Here is a 20,732-nt window from a genome sequence, read left to right on the forward strand (position 1 = left end):
TGAACAATTTTAGTTCAATTTCCAAATTATGATGCTATCAACTCATTTGTTTGGCTCAGTTGAGCAAATATTAACTGAGGGCCAAAGGCACTGAGTAGGCACATGGAGTGAGAGACATAAAGGTATCAGTATAGGGGTAGGTTAGTGGTTTAAGAGAAGAATCATCGAAGACATAATAACCAAGTTAATAATCAACTCTGGATAACCAAAGTCAAACACCAGCTTCTAGCTTACTGCTCTTTGCATGATGTCATATTAGTAAATGTGGCTAGTTACATAGGTTACTGAAGTTTATAGAAATCAATATAGATTCAAAGGTTCAGAGTATTTTATTTTATTTATCAATGCCAAAAAGTCATGCTAACAGATCACTGGAAGATAGTACTTCATTTTTTAGAGGCTGCCAGTACACAATGCTAAAGGGGAATTTTTTTTCCAAATGGATTTTTTTTCCTGTTAATTACAAGATGTGGTATACCATATTCTTCTGGACTTCAGGGTTCTATAGCTTTTATGTCATACTGGCTTATACTGTTTGAAGACAAGGGTAATATCAGTGGTTTAAACAAAAAACACTGAGTTTTAAACACTAGCATGCAAATCAAGGGTCTTCCAATTAAACCTAGACCAGTTTTGATAAATTTCAATGGCTTAAAACATTTTTTTATTGTGGTAGAATATACACAACATAAAATTTACCATCTTAAATTAACAATTAACATTTAAGTATTCAGTTTAACGGCATTAAGTACCTACACATTGTGGTACAACCATCACCACTATCCATTTCCAGAACTTCTTCATCTTCCCAGGCTGAAACTCTATATTCACTAATCAATAACTCTCCACTCTTCATTCCTCCCAGCCCCTGGTAACCACCATTCACTTTTTGTCTGTATGAATTTGACTACCTGAGGTATGTCATGTAAGTGGAATCATATGGTATTTGTCCTTTTGTGTCCGGTTTACTTCATTTAGCATTGGTGTTTTCAAGGTTCATAGATGTTGTGGCGTACTTCAAATTTCATTCCTTAAGGCTGTATAATATTTCATCATATGTATAAACCACACTTTGTTTATCCACTTATCCTGTGACAGACATTTGGATTGTTTCCACCTTTGACTATTATGGATAATGCTGCTCTAAACATGGGCATACAAATATCTGAGTCCTTGATTTCAGTTCTTTTCGGTATATACCCAGAAGTGAAATTGCTAGACTGTATGGTCATTCTAAATTTACCTTTTTTTTTTTTAAGACATGAGGGTCTTGCTCTGTTACTCAGGCTGGAATGCAGTGGTGCGATGACAGTTCACTGCAGCCTTGAACTCCCGGGCTCAAGCGATTCTCCCACCTTAGCCCTTAGCCTCACCCTGGTAACTGGAACTACAGGTGTGCACAACCATGCCCACCTAATTTTTATTTTTTGCAGAGATGGAGTCTCACTATGTTGCCTAGGCTAATCTTGAACTCCTGGCCTCAAGTGATCCTATACTCTTGGCTTCCCAAAGTGCTGAAATTACAGGACTAAGACGCCACGACTGGCCTAATCTTTTTTTTTTTTTAACATTTTTACAATTGAAATTGGTTTTAAAATGTGATGCCACTGGGGATTCCCTGTGCTTTTGCTTTATCCAGTTGGCCAGCATACTATAGTTCCTATTCTCTTAACAAATATAAACATTATTGCCACTATTTACTGGGTAACATTAACGTGCTAGGTACTATACTCAATACTTTTACTGTAATCATGTAGGTTAAGGATCAAGCTGACCCACATTTTACAGACGATTACATGGATCCAGAGAAGGTTAGGAGTTTGCCCAAGACCACCTAGTCAGAAAGCAGCAGAGCCAGAATTTGAATCCAGCAATGTCAGCCTCAAGAGTCTGCTCTCTTAATTTCCATGCTACATGACCTCTCCTTCTTTCACATGAGGCCAAAGTTTTCCTGTTTAAGCTGTAGTAATTTTGTTAGCACAAAGCTGGAGTGTAAGAGAATGTTCCATAACAGTATCAAGGGAAATCACTTCACTTTGTCTTGTTTCATAAAGGAATATTGCTTAAATATACCCAGTCTAGGTGTATCAAATCATATCTGTTGGCATAACACTTTTAAAATTTCTTTTTGAAAATACTCCAGCTACTTACCAATAAGCTTAGTTCTCCAAAGGCGTACCAAGTTGGAACTATGTAAGGCTCTCCTGCTTCTACAAACTAGGCCTAGATTGGGCATCTTATCTAGCCCAATGGTTCTCAGCCTTTACTGTATATCACAACCTCTTAAAGGGCTTGTTAAAATGCAGATTACTGAGTTGTATTTCCAGAGTTTCTGGTTCAGCAGGTCTGGGTTAGGGCCTAAGAATTTGCAATTCTAATGTGTTTCCAGCTGCTCTTGCTGCTGGTGGTGAGGGTTCTACACATTGAGAACCATTGTTTGGCCCAACATTTATTTGCCACATTTTTAAATGGGATCAGGAGCTAGTGAACACTTTTGTGTTGAATACTGTGGGAAACAGAAACACTTTGGCCACCTCTGATTATATCTTGATATCCTATGACTACCATGGTTCATTTGGTGTTCTAAAACTCTAGATGGTTAAAAAAACTTACGATTTCAAAACTTTAAATACATCCTATAAAAAGTGACTCTGGTAATTATTAAAAGTATCATAACTCTCCAAAAGTTAAGGTATTTACCTTTCTTTCCCCTCAGAAATCACATTTGTTTAGGACTTGTATGATTTTGACATAAACTTACTGAAAGCATATGTCTCAAAAGGATACAAATGCGTAGTCCAAATACTTTAGTTGATCTTCAGTCATCTACCATTAAAAACATATCCTTTACTTCTGAAAGTTGGATAAATCCTTATATTCTGTATCAATATCATATGGCAGAAGAAATGCAGATGGCTTAATTATAAGGAGTCCATAACCTTGAATCTCAGATATGTTTGTATTAAAGAGTTATCATCCCTGTAATCCTTATCTTTGCCAAATTTCTCCTCCTATTAGTCATAAAATCTGATGTTTTACATCGTCTTCATCAAAAGTTTGAATTAAACTTTAATTGTTCCAAAAGACAGACTGTTCCATCCCCAGAGGCTAAGGGTCCAGACCTGTATAAGTCTCATAAAAACTTTGGATTATTTCATTAATCTTTTTCTTCCAACTGTCAATTCCCTTGTAGGCTTTATTCGGCCCAGACAACATTCTTCAGACATAACATTAATCTTATTTTTTCCTAAACTATTTTCTTGCTTTCTCAGCATTCTCTGAGTAAACTTTTCAGGCTCAATAAAATACAAATGTTTTGTTCTTGCTACCACTGTCTAGCAAGTAAATTCAATTTTAGTTTTTCAGTGTTGGTATTCCTAAGAAGATATATATCTTCTTAGGAATCTATATATAGAGATATATATCTTCTTTTGGTATATATATATATATATATATATATATATATTCACTAGAAACATAGGCAACTCTTAAAATACCAATTAAACAATAAAATATCCTGCAGTAAAGGGAAAAAACAAACCAAAATGCATAACCAGGCTGGGTATGGTTGCTCACACTTGTAATACCAGCACTTTGAGAGCCTGAGGCAGGCGGAACACTTGAGGTCAGAAGTTCGAGACCAGCCTTGGCAACATGGCAAATCCCGTCTCTATCAAAAATACAAAAATTAGCTGGGTGTGGTTGTGCACCCCTGTAATCCCAGCTACTTGGTGGGCTGCCATGAGAGGATCGCTTAAACCCAGAAGGTGGAGGTTGCAGTGAGCCAAGATCGTGCCACTACACTGCAGCCTGGGCAACACAGTCAGATCCTGTCACACACACACACACACACACACACACACACGCCCAACTAACAAAAAAACCCTAAACAGACCTAGAGGTAACCATGTGAGAATGTACAAATTTGGGCCATTTGTGCATATATCACAGTTTGATCTAAAGAAAGATTTGCATTGCTCTTTAAGCAAATGGAAACATCTGTTCTTTTACATGGCCAAGTTTCTCAATGTACAATTAATCTCTAAAAAACAGTTTTGTTGCCAGTCCAACCAAATATTCTATTGCTCATCTTTACAAAGAATAATGCAAAAGCCAAAGAATTTGTACTTTTCTTGCTGCATCTTTATTAAAATTAGTTGCCTGAACAGCTATTTCATTATTAATAATATTTTGATATGGTTTTCTTTTCTGGTTTTCTGCAACTAGACGATCTCCAGGAAGCCTGAGAAAATACTTTTGGAAATGTTTTCTTTATATCAAGTGCATGAAATGAAAGAGGAATCAGATTCTTGTCATGACCACACTACTTATTTCCCATGTGATTGCTTAACACACCTGTTATTGCAGAAGTTGGGCTGGAGTAGATCTTAGAAAGCACCTTACTTTTCAAATAAGAAAACAAGGAATCATGGAATTTAAACATCTTGCCTTAGTTCACATAATAGTAAAAACTGGATAAAGGGAGGGCTAGATCTCTAGGCCAGGTCTCTGGATACAGAAGATTACAGTGTTGAGGAATGAAGATATTTTTTAAAATGCCAGATGAAAAAAAAAAGGTAACTATGAGGATTTGTAATCCTGCTGATACAACAGCATGATTATACATGTTGATTAAAATGCAATTTGTAAGATTAGTGAGAAAAAAATAGTAGTGATGAACTAGCATGAGATGGTCTATTTTGCTAAAGAAGACACAACACTCCATTTTCATGGTTTGTTTTATGTAGTGCTTTAGGAGAACTTGCTAAGCTGTTTTAACTTAGGGTCATGGTAGCCTGATATTCTTTTTATTCCTCTCCAATTATATACTAATAATCTCACAATAAAGTTGATTTATCGAAGAATTTATAGGGTGTCTATTGGGTCTGTGCTGGTCCAGTAAATTTACGTGTTAACTGGGTGCTAGATCAAGCCCTAAGAGAGAAAATCTGCCTGCTGCTATGAATGGGTGTGTGTGCTATATGATGAAAGGCACAGTAAGAACTTATGCTTCACTCAATTAAAATCCTGAACATCTAGACACTAAGAGAGATATATACATGTATTGTAAAAACATCCATGTGATGACATTGATCAGAAAGGTAGTCAAAAAAATAGGCCATTGAAAGCTTTGAATCATATGATTAAAAAACTACTTGTTTGAAAGATATTTCTTTGAAATATCATATTTTTAGTTAAATTCCTAACTATAGATCTAGCTGACATTTTTCTATGGAACTATTATATACCAGAACCATCTTAGAAATATTTTTTCACGTTTTGTTTTCTCTTAACTTTGGTATTTCTTCAACTTTCTTTTTTTTGAGACAGGGTCTCACTTTGTCACTCAAATAAGAGTGCAAAGGCAAGATTATAGCTCACTGCAGGCTCACCCTCCCAGGCTCAAGCAATCCTCCTGCCTCAGCCTCCTGAGTAGCTGGGACTACAGGCATGCAACACCTTGCCCGGCTAATTTTTGTATATATATATATTTTTTTGTAGAGACGAGGTTTCACCATGTAGCCCAGGCTGGTCTGGAACTCCAGAGCTCAAGCGATCCATCTGCCTTGGTCTCCCAAAGTGCTAGGATTACAGGTGTGAGCCACTGTGCCTAGCCCAATTTTATTTTCTTAATCTTTATGTTACTGGTTTGACTTTTATTAATCAATTCTGACAAGACTTCCATGAGTTTATGTGAACATTAGAGAAATAAACTTTCTCTTTTCTTTCCAGTTCTTTCATAAATAAAAAAGACAAACATAAAAGTCTATATTACAAATAAATCATACATACCATTGCTATAGTTATAGTAAACCCACTGCCCACTCTTGGGTTTTGGAAGTGACACGGGTGTCTCTTCGGCAGGAAGACTGTAGAATCGGCACTCAATGAACAGCCGTTGAATAGTGTCATCCATGGTTACTTGAGAATCATTAAGGCTTAGAGCTATGATCTCAATCCGAATTTTTTCTGAAGGCTGTTTAAAGAGCAAAGACAAAAAAAAAAAAAACCCAACAAAAAATAAAATAATAGAACAAAAAGATCCACTATTATTTTCCACTATCAATTTTAAATAAAACACAAAGGCCAATGGGCTTCTTTTCTTGAATGCAATGTACACTACTATATGTTACACATGATAGATTATTCACGACAGAGAGAGAGAGAATGAGATTCTAATGCCCCAGGGTTTGAAGTTAACAGTGTCATGGCAATAGTCTCCTGATTTACATTTGAGGCTATAAATACCCCACTAGTAGTCTATCAGGAGTGAAGATTATGAGATCTTCATCTCCAATTGCTTTCAGAATGACAAGTATCAGTTGGCCTTGTTTCAAACTATGTAATGAAGTACATGTTTATCACTGCTTTTACTTAATCTACAATACCTGAGAAAGTTTCAGTTATTCAGAGATCAAAGCCTGTTGAATACCTCATAGGTATTATGCTAATATATGTAGCTATATGAATCAGTGTAACTAGAGCAGAAACTACAGTTCATTCTCTCCTATTCTGCCATAATATATTTTGTTCAATAAATAATACATTTTCAAGCAAAAGAAACAGAATTTTATGTCCAATTTAACACATATTTTCTCATAATTTATTTTTAATTTACTTATACAGAATTAACAACTAAAATGGTGTTTAATTTTCACTTCAATCTTTGCTTAATAGATTTTGGTGTCATAGACATTATCAAGGGAATTACAAATGTTTCCTTGAGTAATGATTTCAAATAATTAATAGACTAGGATTTAAAAACTGTATCACACCAAGATAACACCTCAGTTAATCTGTTTCTTACAATTTAAAGTTTGTCCTTTAGTATCAAAATCTTTGCCAAAATTCAGAGACATGCTATAAATTATATAACTTCAAATAATAATTAGAAAAACCTGAAAATAAGTCCTGTTTATATGACCAGTTTTTAGGAATTCATTGTTAAATGTAAATCAGTGTGTAAATTCACCATAGTGGTTACTTAGATATTTCAAAGCATATAATATAATTAATCAAATTGAAAAGCATAAGTACCCTATTGTAAAAATATTCCCATAAAGAACAATTTCCATTGCTGTCAAACCCCCTCAATATTTGATGAAGTAATTTTACCCCCTTCTTTCAAAAGACATTTTCTTTTATTATGTATTCTAAGACACTTTAACTAAAAACCCAAATCTGAATATTTCAATAAGGTTATTTTATTATTCAGTAGATTCATGGAAATTTTACTAGGATGACAGAGAAAATTCCACACCATTCTGTCTCCACTAATACAGGTACAAGGCTGCAGCTGGCAATATTACTAGGATTAGCATAGTATGATGAAATATTTAAAGGAAAATTTTTTCTAAAACCTAATAAATCAAATGACTGCCAAATGTCATTAAAGTGATGGTCTTTGACTTGAATATGCTTTTCATATTCAAATTTGAAAAGAAAGAGATGAAAGCCTGGAAAGGTTACTCGGTTTCAACTAATAACCTCAAGCCCTCTCCGTTCACGTGCATAAAAAATGAAGTTCGCTCTATTGTCTAATCTCACTTCAGAAAACCCCTTCTCTCTGCTCACTGAAGACTACATGGTAAAGAAAATATTTTAAATGATATATTTTTTTCTTAAAAGGTATAGCGGTTGTGAAAATACTGTAATACATACATTTTATAATTCTGGTCCAAGTGAAGCATAATGTATAATTAAGTCTTCTACGTAAGTTGGAATTTGACAAACTTAGAATTATTATAGCAATAACATCTTATAAAACATTTATGTTTCTGCACAAAAGGATTAAAGGAAAACAGCTATAAAAAGAAAACAGTGGTATACATACTTATTTCTACTCTGTGAAAATAGGAATTTAAAATTGTTTATCACAGAACCTAATGAAGAAGTAAATGAACTTGTAAATAGCAGGAAAATCAAATTTATTTAAATGGTTATTTTATTAATAATATATTAGCTATACACTCCCCATATGAAAGCCTGCATTATTGTAGGAACCAACTTAGACCATCAAATAAGACTACGTGCAACTCTTTAAAGTTTAAAATGTGATCGTAGACAAAAGTAGTCACTTGGATTATAGCCAAAATACAAAAACAAAATAACAAAACCCAAACACCAAAAACAACAAAAAAGAAAACTCCCTGTATTATCCAAAAATAAAATAACTTTAAAATTCTTTTTATGATGTCTATTTTACTTCTGGTCCATTATTTTTAGTTTTTATTTTTTGGGTATCTCTACACTACTGCCATTAGTTCTATCAAATGTCCTTTTTAATTCTCTGACCAATACACCTGGCACAAATGATCAGTTATTGCTCTTCATTTAATGCAACATGAATCAACTTGAAATAAATCCTAAAAGGGGTAAGTTTTAAGCTTTTATCTAAGGAAGGAAGCTCTAAAGAAAGATGTTTCCCAACGTAAATTTTGACTAATGATGCTAGACAATTGGTTGTGTTCAAGCCCCTCTGATTCAACTAGATTTTGTATAAAGATTAGGAAGCACGTTAAATGCATAACAGACAACTTCACGTCAACATGTCAGAAATGAACATTCTCTCTCCTCTCCCCCAATCTCATGCATCCTGTTATTTACTACCTCAGCTGATGACATCACCATCCACCCACTCGCTTATAATCAGGAGACCTAACAGCATCCTTGCCTTTCCATTGTTTCCACATCCACCATATCCTAAAGGCTCACCATTCCTGCTCATTTTACTTCCTAAATATCTCAATGATTGGCTAGGTGCTGTGGCTCATGCTTGTAAATCCCAGCACTTTGGGAGGCCGAAGAAGGCAGATTGCCTCAGCCCAGGAGCCCAGGAGTTGGAGACCAGCCTGAGCGACATGGTGAAAACACGTCTCTTATAAAAAAAATAAAAATTAAAAAAAAATTAGCCAGGCCTAATGAGTGGCATGTGCCTGTGGTCCCAGCTACCTGGGAGGCTGAGGTGGGAGGATCACTTGAGCCTGAGAGGTTGAGGCTGTAGTGTGTCATGATGTGCCACTACACTCTATGCACTCTAGCCTGGATGATGCAGTGAGACCCTGTCTCAAAAAAAAATTCTCAATGATTCACTGAATTGTTGAAAGCATATGATATTTCAGATACTGTTTTAACTGTTGGGGATACAAAGAAAAATAAGATATTATTTCTTTTCCATTTCTGGCGTCTGGAGAAACTACTAAGTTCTCATGGGGGTAACTAATACAATAGCTTCCCAGTTATTAGAAGGTAGAAATTTGACAGAACAAGAAGGGAAAAAATAGAAGGAACTGACATAAGAGATTTGTTAGCGAACTTGTAGCCGACTGATGAGTGTTATGAGACAGTAAGCTCAGTGATGGTAGGCACTATTAGATTGCACATTGTATTATGTAACGCACAATAAATGAGTGGATCTACTCTCATGACAGATGATGGGTGAGGCTCTAATCTGCCTGTGGTCCCAGCCGTTCTCCTTATTGTGGCAGAATTCTCTTCCTAACAACCAATCAAATATAATATTTCCACCTGAAAATCATTCTATTGCCCTATAGTCTAGCCATTCCTTTAAACTTGTGGTGTGCTGTTTTATATTGCTCAGTTTTTGCATCTGTTATTTATCGTCTGAAATCTTTTCCATCAAAATTTCACTCCTGTGAGGCCCTGAACCACACATATTCTCCTTTATGAGAGCACTACTGATCAACGAGAGCGAGTTGGTTGTCTCCTCCTCTGGGCCCTCACTGCACTTCTCCATCACATTGTACTACATGGAACTATTCACACATTTGTCTCTCTCTATAGACTGTCAGCTTCAGGAGGGCAGGACCAATATCTTATTCATTTTTTGCTACTTCACATCCTCCCCAACATAGGCTCTCAATAAATATTTAATGAAATAGTGGAGACTATATCTCTTTTATGTATTCAGAATCTCTCTCAGGGTCTTGCTTTGTTGTCCAGGCTGAAGTGCAGTGGCACGATGACGACTCACTGAAGCCTCAATTTCCCCGTCTCAAGTGATCCTCCCACCTCAGCCCCCTGCGTAGCTGGGACTAGAGGTGCAATGCCACCATACGCAGATAATTTTTACATGTTTTGTAGAGACAGGGCTTCACTATGTTGCCCAGACTGGTCTTGAAATCCTGGCCTCAAGCAATCCTCCCACCTTGACCTCGCAAAGTGCCAGGATCACAGGTGTGAGCCACAGTGCCCAGCCTAGAATATCTTTTATTTATTGCCAGAACTATGTGAAGCTGCAGATATTAGTGCCTTCTCATTTAAAAAATATTTATTAATGTGCTACTATGTTTTGGGGAGTGGTTATTATTCACTGCTGACAAATATATAAAACTCTTGCTGTTCTAGATTTTAATGAAATAAGACTATCTCAAGACAGGTGAAAATTGCCGAATCTAGATGGTAGGGTACTATTATTTCTACTTTTCTGCATGTTTGAAATTTGTCATCATAAGAAAATAGAACATTCAATCAGGTGAATTGGAATAGGTATTAAATAATATACTGCTTCAAATGACAGTAACTGAAGCAAAGTCTTTTAAAGAGATGAATAATATTTGTTCAGAATTACTACAGCAATAGGTCATTCCTCTGCAGGGTATCAGCATCCTTCAATACAGGGAATTGACCAGATAGCATAGGCTTCAGACTTTTCCTGTTTTGTTTCCCCTCTATGTGTATGAACTTTTGTTACTAGATGATTCTTCTCAGTTCTTTTTTCTTGTTCACCAATTATCCTATTAGCATCCTCAGTTAGCAAGATGTCAGTATCAGCATGGGCTGTGTGCAGTAACTCACGCCTGTAATCCCAGCACTTTGGGAGGCTGAGGCAAGAGGTTCACTTGAGACCAAGAGTTTAAGACCAGCCTGACCAACAGGATGAAACTCCGTCCCTACTAAAAATACAAAAATTAGCCAGGTGTGGTGGTGTGTGCCTGTAATCCAGCTACTCAGGAGGCTGAGGCACGAGATTGCTTGAACATGGGAGGCAGAGGTTTCAGTAAGTCGAATTGTGCTACTGCACTCCAGCCTGGGTGACAGAATGTGAGACCCTTCCTCCCAAAAAAAAAGTTTTTTTAATTGTGGTGAACAGAAGTAATAGAAGTCATTCAAATAAGAACTGCATGCAACCTATTTTTAGTTGTCTGTAGAGATGGACACTACATATTATGTGATTAAATGATCTAGAAATGTGATGACAGCTTGTATTACTCTAAAAAAATAAATGATAGCTTTTGTGATTTTGGCTCAATTCCACTATTGCTTCCTTACTGATGCTAATTCATATTTTGAATCATTTTTTTCTATGTGATCTTAAGTGTTTACTTAGGCTTATTATTGGCATGCTTAAAATTTTCATGTCTTACTTCACAAGATTGTGCTGAATTCTTCCTCCATCATAGCAGCCACAATGGAGTTGAATTGTTGGGCTTCTGAAAACTAATTCAACCTGACAACCCTTAAAAACAGTATTGCATAATTGAGAATGTCCTATGATAATGGTCTTGCAACTTGTTTCAGTCAGTTACATTTAAATCTAATTATGGTGAGATTACAGGTGAGTTTAATTTCATTCCAAGTTTCTACAATGAATAGGCATTTCTTTAATTTTTTATTATAAGACATTTGAAACATGAGAAAGTACAGAAAATAGCTTGGCATATTCAAGTAGGCAGCCATCTCAAACAGATGTTATCATTTTTCTATAACTGATTTAAGTCTTTTTATTGTTGTTGTTGAAGAAATAAAATATTTCAGATACAGGTAAAGCCACCAGCTGCCAAATCCTTTCCCCTCCCTTCCTCATTCCCCCATGGTTACGACTATCTTGTAGTCAGTTGTATCATTCCCAAACATGCCTTTATATTTTCTATTGCCTATGTGTATAGCTATAAACAACATATAGCATTGTTTTCTGTTTTGCAGTTTTATATTAGTGGTATCATACTCATTAATCATTCTGCAATTTCTGTTTTCATACTCAATACTATATTTCTGAGATTTATTCATATTTATTTTTCAAATCCAATTTACTAATATTAACTGTTGTATAGAATCCTATTTATATTGCATATGTAATCTATAGGATATTTGCCTGCTGATGAACAATTAAGCTGTTTACAATTTTTTGCTATTACAAACAATGCTGCATTGAATATCCTTTTATGTTTTCCTGTATACATCCATGATTTCCTTAGGAGCAGAATTGCTGGGTAATAGGTAAAAGAATTTAAACTATAAGGGATTATCAAATTAATCTCCAAATAATTATTATAAATTGGTATTATTTTATCACCACAAAATTATTTTTTTTGTGTGTGTACATAGATGCAAATAAAACCCACCTGTAGGAGCCACAGTATGTAGAACTTGGTACTTTGTAACAAAACAACACAGACAAAATGGAAATAGAAGGACAAGATCTATGTCAGTGCTCTTGAAGAGTAAAATTTTAATTGGGGTGAGCTCTAAGACAAGCTCAAAACAGTTGGTTAAAACAATCAGACTCAACCACTGGTACTGACAGAGCCATATGTTAAGTAGGTAGGAGTGCATATTAATTAATGGTGATTCTTACAAGTTCCCTTCTTCAAGGGCTAGGCATGGGCAGAGACATCTCAAAGACTCAAAAAAGTCCCCTTGAGTCCCTCACACTAGGCTCCAAAGCTTCCTCTTAAATTGTGCATCAAATCTACCCTTCATACAAGTTCTGATTAAAGCATTTTGATTGTTTAAAAGTATAACTCTTCAGGAGAAATAAGTACATAGACAGGTGATATTTTGGCAGGGCACAGTGGCTCACGCCTGTAATCCCAGCACTTTGTGAGGCCGAGGCGGGTGGATCATGAGGTCAGGAGAGAGAGATCATCCTGGTTAACACAGTGAAACCCTGTCTCTACTAAAAATACAAAAAATTAGCTGGGCGTGGTGGCACATGCCTGTAGTCTCAGCTACTTGGGAGGCTGAGGCAGGAGAATTGCTTGAACCTGGGAGGTGGAGACTGCAGTGAACCGAGATCATGCCACTGTATTCCAGCCCAATGACAAAGTGAGACTCCATCTCAAAAAAAAAAAAAAAAAAAAAAAAAAAAAAAAAAAAAAAAAAAAAAAGGGCGATGTTTCCAGAATCTCAAAGTGTCAAGGTAATAAAGTTTTTAACAAACAAAAGAAAACCACTGAGTTTTCATCAGTGGCAGTAATATATCTTTTCTAACATGTTCTGTTAAAATGTAGTATATTAAATAAATAATGTAAATGTTGCAAACTTCAGTGATGGGGATCAAAACAGTGCTAGCTTTAAGAGTACTTATTTTTAGAACACTGTCATGGTGTCCTTATATGCCCCAGAAATTACTGTGTTCATGCAGTGATTTGGATTATTTTTTTCTGCCCTAATGCCAAATTAATCTCCAAATAATTATGCCAAATAATTGTAAATTGGCATTATTTTATCACTGTAAAAATGTTGCGTGTATGTGTATAAATAGATACAAACCTGAGGGACATGACACATTTCCATCATTAACTGTGGTTTACTATGGCAGTGATGTGAAGCAAGGAAAATTTTTCTAAAAAAAAAAAAAAAAAAAAAAATCCCAATTTCAGGTGATTTTGTTATGGCGTTTTCCTTTCACCATCATTGAGAACAGATGTTGTAGTGTGGTGGTTCTTGATTTTGGCTGCGCATTAGAATCACCAGGGGAGCTATAAACAAAAGTCTGACTTAATTTATCTGGGTGGAGCCTGGGCCCTGGCATTTAATGACGCTCCCTAGATGATTCTAATGTGCAGCCAAGGGTAAAAAGTACTGCTTTTTTCTAAAGCTATGATTCTTGCACTTTAGCATACCCCAGAATCATTTGATAAAACACAGACCGGTGGACTCCATAGAGCTTCTAATTCATTAGGTCTGAGGTGGGGCCAAGGATTTGTATCTCTCACAAATTCTCAGGTGATGCTGAACTCTGGAGATCACACTTTGAGAAATATTGCTCTAAAGCAAAAAAGATTCATCTTCTGTCTACAGAGACTTCTAACATTTTTATAGAAAAGCTTCCACAATATTCATGTTAAACTGTTCTTTAGCTATTATTCAACATTTCAGTACAGAATTAGCTAACTATTTCCTTTTTTGAGTCAATTCATGCTCACCACTAAAAATAATATAACAATATAAATTACCAAATGACAAACATAAAAGCTTCTTGTTTCATTCTACTACCTAACTCAGGAGTTGGCAATTTTTTTTTGTTAAAGGATGAATAGCAAATGTATTTGGCATTGCAGGCTGTACAGTATTCAACTTTGCCCTTGTAGAGTGAAAGCAGCAATAGATAATATGTAAATGAATGGGTTGCTGGGTTCCAATAACGGTAGAGGGCTGAATTTGGCACATGGGCCATTGTTTGCTGACTCTTGCCCTAGAGATATTCACTGCTAATGCTGTCAGATGTACTTTTTCCAGACATTTTCTTTGCTTACATAAACTAAATGTTATGTCTGTATGTTCAAATAAAAATATATGTATAGACCTTTCTGTATTTCTTTTGTGTGTTTGTGCTTTTCAGCGACAGGTTCTCCTCTCTCATGTAGGCTGGGATGCAGTGGTATGATACAGCTCACTGTAGCCCTGAACTCCTGGGCTAAAGTGATCCTCCAGCCTCAGCCTTCAGAGTTGCTAGGACTATAGACATCTGTCACCAGGCTTGGCTAATGTAAAAAAATTATTTTCCTAGAGATGGGGGTCTTGCTACATTGCCCAAGCTGGTCTTGAACTCCTGGCCTAAAACAATCCTCTTGCCTTGGACTTCCCGAAGTGTTAGGATTACAGGTGTCAGCTACCACATCTGGCCCCGTTTGTTTCTTTTTAAATGAAATCATCATTGAGGCATAATGTCTTATCCATTAATTTTGTAAAGAGTGTGATAGGAGAAACCAGGAATTTTCAAACATTGTTACATAGAATAATGTTTATTTTAAGCAGAAATACTTGTATTAGCAAAAAATGACAGAAACTGAAGGGTCCATCAAAAGGGGCTTATTTAAATAAATATGGTATGGCCATATAATGGAATATTATGGGTATGTTAAAAAAATAGAGTATACTGTTATGGAAAAATGTTTATGGTATATTAGTAAGTTAGTTAAATTGCAAAGTACAAAAATAGTTTAAAAGAAATTTCTGTCAGGAGAGTATGTCAACATTTCTGGCTTTACATAAAATATATTTTATTTTTATTTATTTATTTATTTTTGAGACAGAGTCTTGCTCTGTTGCCCAGGCTGGCAGGCAGTGGTGCGATCTCAGCTCACTGCAACCTCCGCCTTCCAGGCTCAAGGATTATCCTGCCTCAGCCTCCTGAGTAGCTGGAATTACAGGTGCCCACCACCATGCCCAGTGAATTTTTGTATTTTTAGTAGAGACAGGGTTTCACCACGTTGGTCAGGCTGGTATTGAACTCCTGACCTTAGGTAATCTGCCCACCTCAGTCTCCCAAAGTGCTGGGATTATAGGCGTGAGCTACTGTGCCCGGTCAAGTAAAACATATTTTAAAACCTAGTCTCTGTCTAGCTTAAGCTGCCACATGGAAAACATGGAGAGCAGCTTATTTTATCCACTGAGAGGATATCATATTTGATTCCTAAGTGATTTAATAATTTTTCATACGTGAATTCTAAAGCTAGTAAATTGCTTTTTGCATTGTGCCTTTCAAAGTTTTAAACATATTTTGCTGAACATCATTATTGTAATCACCTGGGAATGCCAGCTCATTGTTTAGAGAGCCTAGTTTCCAGGTGGAACTGCAATTTAGTTCAATTGAATATGGCAGCTTTTACAAAACTGCTATTAATAGGAACAGAGAAAGAGAATGATGTAAATATGCACGGCACAGAAGAGTCCATTACTCCTTCAACCTGTAATTTCCTATTCTCACCTGTGGGCACATTTTAAGTCAGCTGTGAATTCATGGCAATACATTTTGTTGTGAAAAATGAAAGCTGCACTACTGAATGATAAAATTAGAAATAATGCAAAGATGGATTGTTAAATTTTTTTAATGCCATGGCAGATGCAAATGTTCAGTTTTGATGTCTATTTTGAGGACCTAAAACAAGGCTTTTAATCAATGTATTATACATCAAATTTATACTGTTAACTTCTGATTATTCAAATCAATAAAATATTCATAGAGAAATGTCCAAAGTTTTACATTTCTCAGACTTCTGCCCCCCACCCTCGCCATTAATTATCATGCCTAGAAGCTTTTTAGTAGAAGCAGCAGTTGTCAGACTGACGGAATCTGACAGGCCAGCAAGGCCCAATTACACTTGCGCTATGTGGCACTTTGATGTCCAGGAAACGAAGAGAGATAGGGGCAAATTGGGTGGCACATTATGTTAATGACTTGATTTAATCCAGCCACTAAACTTTATGTAGCCTGTTAAAAAAGATGCTAACACTAATTATGCCACTTTGGAAAGGAAAGGAGGGGACAAGCATTTCAGACTGACAAAGTGAAGCTCATAAATGTTGTAAATGAAATGAAACAAAATGAAGTAATCTATGATTAATTATACATCACAGACATGAAGAGAAAGAACCAAGTAATGTGTAGAAGTCCTGGGAAATCTGTTAGATTCCTTTTAAGGATCAACATTTCTAAGAAATAACTATGAACTGTCAGATTCTGTAACATGAAGAAAAGAAACTGAATGATCTTAAATTGCTTACACAGTATATCAGATACTTCAAATTCACAGTGTAACTGGCATAAATGATATTTATCTAGGGCACTACTTCTAGTCCTAATTTTGTGACATTATAAATAGAGGCAATTTTTTAAAAGTCTACAAAGTGGGGATAACTATAGAGTAGGGTTATCTAACTCCTTTTTAACTTGGCTGTGCCTCTATTCTAATCTATTTTCTACATTACTGATGACATGATCTTTCAAAATGTGATCTAAACGTGTAAACTCCTTAAGAACAGGAGCTTAATTTTTTGTATTCATGGATCTATTCCCAGTCCCTAGAACAAGGCTAGGAACACAGCAAATGCTCACTACATACATATCTGTTTAATGGATGAGTGATCTTCTATCCCCATTCCTTACAAACCTCAGAGGTCCCAATGCTCTGGATTATGCCCACCTTTTCAGCCTATTCTCCTGGGCTTCCTAAGCATATCACAATAGTCTTGGGCCATCCTAAAACCATTCTGAACCCTAGAACAAGCCATGCACTATGTTCTCTCAGATTCTCATGCTTTTCATTTCTATGGCCTACAATTTTCTCTCTCCTTTCATGAACTCCTAATCATCTTCAACACTGGCTCCAGCTTTACTGACTCTAGGATGTCATCCTTGATGAAGGGAAGGCCCCTCATGCTGACTTAGGGACCCCTTCCGAATGCTCCCATAGCACCCCATGTATTCCATTCTCCTGGTGCAGACCACTATGCATTACAATTTGTGTTTCCCCCCCAGACTACGAATTCTTTGAGGGAAGGAATTGCTTCTTGTATGCCTGCCTGACACACACTGTATACTAATAAATGAAGAATTGTTGTGAGGAAATATTAACATAGGATGTACTTAGCGCGGAACAGGCATTCAGTAATACATTCCTCTCTATGAAAGCAATGTCTCACTATTCTGAGATTTCTACCAGAAGCAGTTCTTTTTTTTTTTTTTTTTTTTTTTTTGAGACGGAGTTTCGCTCTTGTTACCCAGGCTGGAGTGCAATGGCGCGATCTCGGCTCACCGCAACCTCCGCCTCCTGGGTTCAGGCAATTCTCCTGCCTCAGCCTCCCGAGTAGCTGGGATTACAGGCACGCGGCACCATGCCCAGCTGATTTTTTTTTTGTATTTTTAGTAGAGACGGGGTTTCACCATGTTGACCAGGATGGTCTCGATCTCTTAACCTCGTGATCCACCCGCCTCGGCCTCCCAAAGTGCTGGGATTACAGGCGTGAGCCACCGCGCCCGGCCTCAGAAGCAGTTCTTAAAGAGAAGACAAAAGAAAAAATGAATGAACCACAAGTATTTTTAAGCCTACGAAAGAATTTATGAAACAATACTTCAACCAAAGTTAATACTATCAGTAATTAGACAAAATGACATTTTGTGCCTCCTGATATGGTGCAATGAAGAGGACATAGTATCACTTCTGTATTCCTACCAAAATGTATAACTGGAATCTGATCTGGAGGAAACACCAGACAAATTCAATGAAGAATATTTTACAACATAAATGGCCTGCATTAAAGAGTGTCACTGTTACAAAAGACTGCAAGAAAGCCGGAAGAACCATTACAGATTAATGGAGGCTAAAGAGCCATGAAAACTAAATGCAATGTGTGATCTTGGACTATATGAATAAGATACTATAAATGATACTGCTAGGACAATGGGCAAAATTCTAATGAAAACTGTAAATTAGATAACGATATCATATAACTGTTCTGAAGTGTTTAGGGTTAAAGGGGCATGCTTTCTGCAACACTCAAATGGTTTATAACAATTGTGTATGAAATAATGTATATTTATAAGTAAATACCTAAGTATGTGCACTATATGCATATGCGGAGAGAGACTAGAAATGATAAAACAAATAGAGTAAAAAGTTAAAATCTGTGAATTCAGGTAAGGAATATATAAAAGTTCTTTGTACCACTTTTGCAATCTTTAAAGAGAAAGGTTATATTATTCACATTAAATGATTTGCTAAAGTAGTACACACAAAGATGGTAAAATCAATGGAAAATTCTGTATTTCACTGTCTTAGTCCGTTTGTGCTGCTACAATGAAATATCACATACTGGTTAACTTATGAATAATAGAAATTTATTTCTCAGAGTTTTGGAGACTGGGAAGTCCAAGATCAAGGTGTCAGCAGGTTTGGTGTTTAGTGAGGGCTGCTCTCTGTTTCCAAGATTGTGCCTTGTTGCTGCATCCTCTGCAGAAGAGGAATGCTATGTTCTCATATGGCAGAAGAGCAAGACAATGTCTCTTCAACATCAAGCCCTTTCATAAGGGTGCTAATCCCATTCATGAGAGCTCTGTCCTCATGACTTAATCATCTCCTAAAGGCCACATTTCTTAATACTGTTGCATTGGGGATTAAGTTTCAACATAAATTTTGGAGGGGATACCATCATTCAAACAATACCATTAGCCATTATAATTTCTTGAGTTTTGTTCCCAGGCTTTCAGATGATACCATTTTACTATATTTGGTATATAATTTACCAAAACTAAATTTCACCTGTTAACAATATGTTGTGGTTTGAATATGATTTGTTTGTCTCCACCAAAGTCATGTTAAAATTTAATCTGCAGTGTAGGGAGATGGAGTCTAGTGGGAGGTGTTCCGGCTATGGCAGCAAATCCCACACGAACAGATTAATGCCCTCACTCTGTTAGTTCCCTTGAGAGCTGATTGTTAAAAATAAGCTGGCAACTTTTACTTCTCTCTCTTTTGCTTCCTCTCTTGGCATGTGATCTCTACATGCTCTGGCTCCCCTTAGCCTTCTGCCATGAGTGAAAGCAGCTTGAGGCTCTCACCAAATGCAAATGCCAGTGCCCTGCTTCTTTTACAGCCTGTAGAACTGTGAGTCAAATAAACTACTTTTTTTTTGAATTACCCACCCTCAGGTATAGCTTTATAGTAACACAAAACAAACTAAGAAAACATAGGTGCTGGTCAGTGACTGCTGCTGAAAATAGAATTTTTAAAACCCATGAGAGGTGAAGCATGAAGAATTGCTTGCTTTAAATGATGTTCACATTTCAGATAGCATCTGAAGCCATAATAGGAAATCAAATTTTGGAATGATAGTGAAGACTGTAATAGGCTATAGCAAAGTAACACAAATTATTTTACCTTAAGTAATGGAAAAAATCCAGTTTATTACAAAGAAAAAACATGTATATGTACATTAAATTATTTGAATATTTTAGAGGAATAATTATTTCTTTTGCTAAACTTCTTCATTAAAGTTTATTTTACCTTAGTTAAGAGCAATGTACAACTTCACTGAGATGCTAGCAACGTTGCCAACATACACATGGTTCTATTGTAGATCTAAGTAGGAGTTTTCATAGATTAGATGAGATTATAATATATGATAATAATGATAAAACTTTGGACAGATGAAATGTTCTATTTGTATTTGTCAAGCACAGAAACAATGGATATCTCTATTTCATGGAGGAATCTGTGACAACAACAGAAATGTTCTGCTCTATTGTTTTGTTTTATTTATTTGGGTAGAGACAGAACGTCACTCTGTTACCCAGGCTGCAGTGCAGTGCTGCAGCCACAGCTCACTGCAGCCTTGAACTTCTGGGCTCATGTGATCCTCCCGCCTTGGGCTCCCAGAGTATTGGGATTACAGGTGTGAGGCACTGTGTCTGGTCTGTGATTTTGTTTTAAAGAGAAATTAAGCTAGGAATGTGTGAAGAAAGAGTTAAAAGAAATATTCCAATTCTTATCAATAAAGATAAGTAAAAATTCTAAAAAATAAAGTAAAAATTCTACAAAAAAAACCAATCATTTAAGAAAAATTAATGTAGATGAACAGAAAAAGCTAGAGCTTTTTACTCTATTTACATTTACTTCATAGGAACTTTTTCCCTCTCACAATAAAAAATGCTCTGGTAAACAGTATACTTCCAACATATATTTTTAAAAATATAATTCTCTTCTCAA

General features: G+C 36.1%; 1 protein-coding gene across 3 annotated transcripts in view; it reads right to left on the reverse strand.

Moving 5' to 3' along the window:
* The window catches only part of RPGRIP1L (RPGRIP1 like), a 99,909-nt gene that overhangs the window by 12,880 nt on the left and 66,297 nt on the right, over positions 1–20,732 (reverse strand). For all 3 annotated transcript variants that reach the window (XM_032255612.1, XM_032255611.1, XM_032255610.1), the window contains one exon: positions 5,794–5,977. In XM_032255612.1, the coding sequence (XP_032111503.1) occupies positions 5,794–5,977 (184 nt within the window). The remainder of the gene's footprint in view (positions 1–5,793; positions 5,978–20,732) is intronic.

This window comes from Sapajus apella, unplaced genomic scaffold (genome assembly GCF_009761245.1).
Source record: "Sapajus apella isolate SASKATOON/1434 unplaced genomic scaffold, GSC_monkey_1.0 scaffold90, whole genome shotgun sequence".
Classification (NCBI taxonomy): Eukaryota; Metazoa; Chordata; class Mammalia; order Primates; family Cebidae; genus Sapajus; species Sapajus apella.